The sequence below is a fragment of the Notothenia rossii genome, assembly GCF_949606895.1.
Source record: "Notothenia rossii genome assembly, chromosome: 1".
Lineage (NCBI taxonomy): Eukaryota > Metazoa > Chordata > Actinopteri > Perciformes > Nototheniidae > Notothenia > Notothenia rossii.
In genome coordinates, this window is record NC_136912.1 from 19,116,133 (window position 1) to 19,122,017 (window position 5,885).

Here is a 5,885-nt window from a genome sequence, read left to right on the forward strand (position 1 = left end):
CTTTTCACAATTTTTAAAATACAGTTTTTAAAATACAAACTTTCAGCTTGATTAAGGGGACAAAATACTCCCTTGATGGTCACCTGCTCCCCTAGTTCTGCTGATTTTGGTTGTCTGTTTCTGTTTATCTTAGGCAACATTTTCATTTCATTGTAGGTTTGTACCCTACTTGACATGCTCTATTTTTGCTTTATTTAGAATCTTGTGTTTTTTTGGCTTTTTTCTTTGTAAGTCCTTCAAAAGGGTGTAGGCAAGCTAAACCCATATTAAAGATAGAGCTAAAACATTGCAGACCACTGATTGGTCAGAGAGAATCGTCACTGTATTACAGGCAAGTTTCTCTTTAAACTATGTTGAATATTTTTATATATATTTTTATTACTTTTACGCCTGCTATCAAAGCATTGAGAATATTTTAAACGTGTTATATATAAGAGACTGAAATTATAACGACCACAATAAACAGTTCTATCAAATATTTCTGTTACAGTTAAGATTTATTAATCGGTGCTCACAACAGTACAGACAGATTGGACCACATTGTTTCCCAATGACTTAAGCAAAATCGCTCATGATTTTAAACGATGCTTTTTACAATCTTTTGCTACATAAACGAAGAAGAACAACAGTACCTACACCAGAGCTTCTCATCCTTGGATCCAACAGGTGAGAAAAACCAAAAATGTGTAAAAAGTGGTTTTCAGGCCCGGGAAGGTTGACAAACCCTGAGCTTCATATTCCATGATCGATGTAATTTATATTTACATTCACAACCATTCTCCAACATAAAGTATATTTTCACCATCATTATTCAACATGTTAAAATATAAATAAGCGTAATATCAGTAAAACAACATTAACAACAGTTCAGAGACAAAGTGGCACTCTTTATTAGATTTGACATTTCAGCTCATCTAAAACCAATGCAGCATATTTATGGCTTTACTTTTCAGAGTGAATTGATACTGAAAATGCAGCGTCACAGCTTGGCAAAACATCCCTTCATTTTATTCAAGAGGTTCCTCAGCAGGAATCACAACTGTTGAATGTTATCAGGTGAACTAGAAAAAAGCAACATTTTATTTATCTTCCTCTTTGGGTTTGTAAAGATGGCTACAATCTCTTATTTTACACATGCTGAGTGTGGTGAGTCATATTTACAAGCATTGTTCCAATGTGACAGTTTTTTGTGGAATTGCTGAAGGAAACTGACAAACAAAAACAAGCTATCAAAGCTAATGCAAGAGTTGGATGGATGTATTTGAATATTGTCATCAAACGGTGTGACTAGTCTATCATTTGCCAAATGGTGGCAAAAACATCCACTATGCAAATGTATATTGAAAAAGATAGTTACAGAACCAAAAGTCACGTAGTCTTGGTTTTTCACATCGGTAGGCCTTAGGTGAATTCTGTTCAATTTCTGTCTTTCATATGTTTCTTGCTTTAAACAACAACAACAAAAAACATGTATTTGGTTAAAAGCTCATTTTGAAGTTACATATTTCATGTTACCTCCTCAGCAATGTTTTTATAGTGAAATGTCATCTGGTTGAAAGGCATCATACAAAAGAGCAGAAAAGCATTGTAAAATCTTTCTACAACATACCTCAGTTCTGCTGCTAATGGGTTGATATGTAATGGTCTCCATGGTGAACCATTCTATGCTGCTAAGTAATGTCTAATGTATTCCAGTCTTTAGATGCATATGATTCAAAGAATTAGGTTCAGACTCCTTCTTTATTCTGTTCTTCAAAGGTAAGATGTTTGGTCAGAAAACCACAGAAGGACACAAAAACAAGAATGTCCATTAATTCAGTCAAAGAAAGCACTGTCTGCAAACAGCTTCTTGTTAATCTTCATGGATGCACTCAGTAATATAATATAAATGTGCAGATTGATATGAATAACCTTTTATGTTATAGTTTCTGAACAACAGGCATGTCAAATATTAAAAGTGACTTATGTGTTGTAAATGATGTGTTAATGGACAGTATGTAATAAAGTATTTACTCCACTTGTTACCACATAGTCTCTTTATGCCACATAAAAAAAGAAACTATAACTGCATGTTGTTGTGCAACCCTGCGCTGCATAATGACAATAAATCAGCATTGAAGTTTTGACGACAGGCCGGAAGTGACCTTGGTATTTAGGTGTAGTCATTAGAAACGTTTTGAACTGATGATGATCCAATCTGAAGGAAAATGTTCCCTGTTGAAGTGGTTAAACGTTAACTGCATCTTGGTCAAGGCAGAGCAGAGGGGATTTCGCCTGGAGGAAGATAATATAATCATGTGGAATTCAAATGATCAATGTGTTGCCAACTGTCTGTCGAGAGACGGGCTGAAAGATGTCCAGTAAATAGAGATTAATATTGCTTTGCATACAGTCGGAACATACCTTTTGTATTGAGAATCTACAGTGTGCTAGGGCAATTGATAAGATAAATGTTTACCTGCCATTTTTTATTTGATGAAATTGTAAGAAGTGTTAATATATTCAGCTAAACAGACTTTTTTCTTAGCTGCAAATGCAAACTCAAGTCAATCAAAATGATGTTTGAACAGATGGGCTCAGCAAATAAGCCATTTTAACTATTCTGTGTGCTTCCCATTTGTTTATTTTTTTCGAATAAATCACTAAACTGAACTGTGTTCAACCCCAGTAAGAACAGGCTGGTTAGTTTTTACAAAACAATGTCAATCAGTGAAATTGTCCTTTGCATGATTATCAATGATGGGAAAGAACATTTTTATTCAGGCCAAAAAAATAACACAACTTTTTATTTTTTAACAAAATGGTGATTGGAGTTGATGTGCAGACATTACTGTTCAGAAATATGAGTACTTGTGCTAATGTCGTGCACAGATCCACAGTGATACATGGTGAAATTATTTTTGATTTGATTCACTGTGGAGCCTCGTTGGACTGTGGCATCTCCCCAGAGGGTGGATCCTGGTGTGCTCCTTCAGGTATCATTCTCACACTCACACTGGCGCCATCTGTGGTACTCGGGTGTACACGGAACTTTCTATTTACTGGGCGTACAGCCCTGAGAAACTGCCTCTTGAAGGTCTCACTGAGAATAATGAAGAGGAATGGGTTGATGCAACTGTTAGCGTATCCCATGCTAATGGCAATGTTGTAGGCATAGGAGAAAGCTACGCTTGGCTTCTTCACTCCTAGGTGGATCAGCTGAATGATGTAGTAAGGGGCCCAGCAGACGAAGAAGGCTAGGCAGATGGCCACTGCCATCCGTGTCACCTTCCTGGTGCGCACCCTCAAACTCCGTGGAGGCAGTGGAGCCACACTGGCGGACATGTGCTGGAGGATTTTGAAGAACACCAGGCAGATGATGGCCAAAGGTATAGCAAATGCCAAGAAGAACTGATAAAGTGTAAACCAGTATATGCTAGTGACTGGGTCAGGCAGAAGGAGAGCACAGGCCACCAGGCCACCCGGGAGAGGCATCAGGCCTGCATACATCCACACCGGGATGATAGTGAGTAAGGATAAAGCCCACACAAGACCAATGACCAGCGCTGCCACAAAAGGTGTGCGGATGTAGTTGAAGCGGATGGGATGGACTGTAGCCAAGTAACGGTCAAGAGTCATTGCAGTGAGGATGTAAGTACTGACAATCTGGCTATTGGAGTCAAGTGCAGTGATGACCGTGCACATTGCGGCTCCAAAGTGCCAGGTACCGTTGCCCAGCAGCTGGTGGATGAGGAATGGCATCCCAAGGAGAAACAGGAGATCAACAATTGATAAGTTTAAGATAAAGATGTCTGGAACCGTTTGCTTGGCACGACACTTGGTCTTCTTCAGGATGGTGTAGATCACAATACAGTTCCCCATGATACCTAGAAAGCAGATGATGCCGAAGATGACAGGGAGGATGGCGCTGCAGTGAAGGGACCCATCTACAGCTTTAGACAAGAGGAGGGAGTAGCTGTTAAATAAAGCATATGAAAACTTGCATTGTACAGTGTGTAATACAGTTATTTATATTTCCTATTTTTCATATTACAATTAGCAAGAGCAAAGTATCATTACTTGTTTTTCGGTGGATTATGACGTGGACCTATCAGTTAATATATTCCTTGCATTTAGGCTGCTGGATAATTTCAATGTGGAAAGATTTCTGTCATTTACATGTGTGTGAGAAATAACAGAGAAGATGATGGGGACAGAGGTCTTAGCAATTGTATATAAACCTTCAATAGGTTGCCATAGATAGGTTATGTGATTTTATTTGAAACCCAAAAAGTCACAGAAATGTGTAAATACATTTTTTCAGAACCTCAGTGACTTGATGTGCATTTTTCCCATTTCCTATCACTAACATTATGTGTATTGATTAAGTACACATTCTAGATATTTCACGCAGTGACAAATTGATGAGATTAAGGCATTCATATTTCATATTTTTCATCAGACATCTTAGATTGTGAATGGAATCGACTCCAGTCTGAATATACACTACAATCGTGTATGAGTTCAAAAGGAATTAAGGTAAATTGGAGAGGTATAAGTACAAATAAAGTTGAGAAAAATAACTGATGTACCATTTATATTTATTTGCTGTTTTATTCATGTGCAGTTATGTTTCTTAACAACGTATGTAACGATATTAATTGGATTATATAACGGGGCTCTGGTTACTTGACCTACCTGTTGTTGTAGTTGAATTTGTGTCTCCGAGGGAAAAAAGAGAATCGTTTAAGAAATCCATTGGTAATTCAAAGTATATCCAAGTTAAAAAGTGTTACCAAGTTCCTGCTTCACAAGAGGGATGCAACTGCAGCAGCCTGCAAAAAAAAATTGAGATTGATCCAATTGAGCAGTTTAATCCTTTACAGCAAAATATAATGTTGTCGTCCTGTGAGCAGTGCAGTGCAGCCTGCACCGTCAGTGATAATAAAGCCGCTGTTCTGTGAGCTCTGGAGAGCATCTCCACTCCGAGTCTGCCAGTGGAGTTGCGACTGCGCTGCAGGTGGCAGTCTATCTGGTACAAAATCCCATCAGAGGTTTTATCGCCTGCATAGGTGATGTTATTTTCCAGAAGGTTCTATGTTTGCGTAGAAGTCCTTTCTTGGAGTTGCTTGATCCAAATATGTTATGTTACTTATTTTATCTCATGACAAGATTGTGTTCCACCGGATTGACCAGTACCGATATTAAACACAGCCACAGGAATAACAAAAATGGAGAATTCGGTCATTTTTTAAAAATAAGATAACTATGCTACTCACATAATGCCCCCGGGGGTTAATAATAACTATATAATGTACACATTTAAGAAGTGTTTTTCTTTTTGGCCATTACATTTTTATTTGAAGTGTCCTATCTCGGGGCAGTTGCCATGCTGTGTCTGGGCTAACGAGGAACAGGCAATGAGCACCAGGTGTTCTATTAGCTCTGAATGAATACACGGCTCCCTTACGTCAGGTTTAAGCATTCAAAGAAAAAAACAGACATGTTGTTTTCCAATACAAACCACTAGATGGCCTTGCTGTCTCCTATTTGGAGTCGTCACAGGTCTAACCAATAACACATTGGATGTTACCATTACGAGGTTTGAGTGGGTCATACTGTGTATTATATCATATTTTATTGTGTTTTTATTCAATAGTAAAGAAACATTCCAGTTTTGACTATTATATTCTGGTGGACTGCACATATTTAGTTTATGAATACTGGGGCCTCAAAAACCCTACCAGAGGAAAGGTATATTGTTATGTTGTGCCTCAGGAGGAAACAAATGACTGAAGAGGAAACAAATGTATATAGAATGAAGGCCTTCTGCTGTCCAAATGACATGCAACATATTTTATCTATTCAGAAAATGTGGTTCACAGTTGCTTTTCTTTTTGCTGTGC

General features: G+C 38.0%; 1 protein-coding gene across 1 annotated transcript; it reads right to left on the reverse strand.

Annotated features, from left to right (window-relative positions):
- Positions 1–2,808: 2,808 nt before the first annotated feature.
- mchr1a (melanin-concentrating hormone receptor 1a) lies at positions 2,809–4,815 on the reverse strand. The gene is made up of 2 exons (XM_079694805.1): positions 4,678–4,815; positions 2,809–3,932 (listed from the first exon to the last, which is right to left on the reverse strand). Exons 1-2 carry the CDS (start codon positions 4,736–4,738, stop codon positions 2,911–2,913), a joined length of 1,083 nt encoding a protein of 360 aa, XP_079550931.1. The 5' UTR covers positions 4,739–4,815; the 3' UTR covers positions 2,809–2,910.
- Between the last annotated feature and the right edge of the window lie 1,070 nt (positions 4,816–5,885).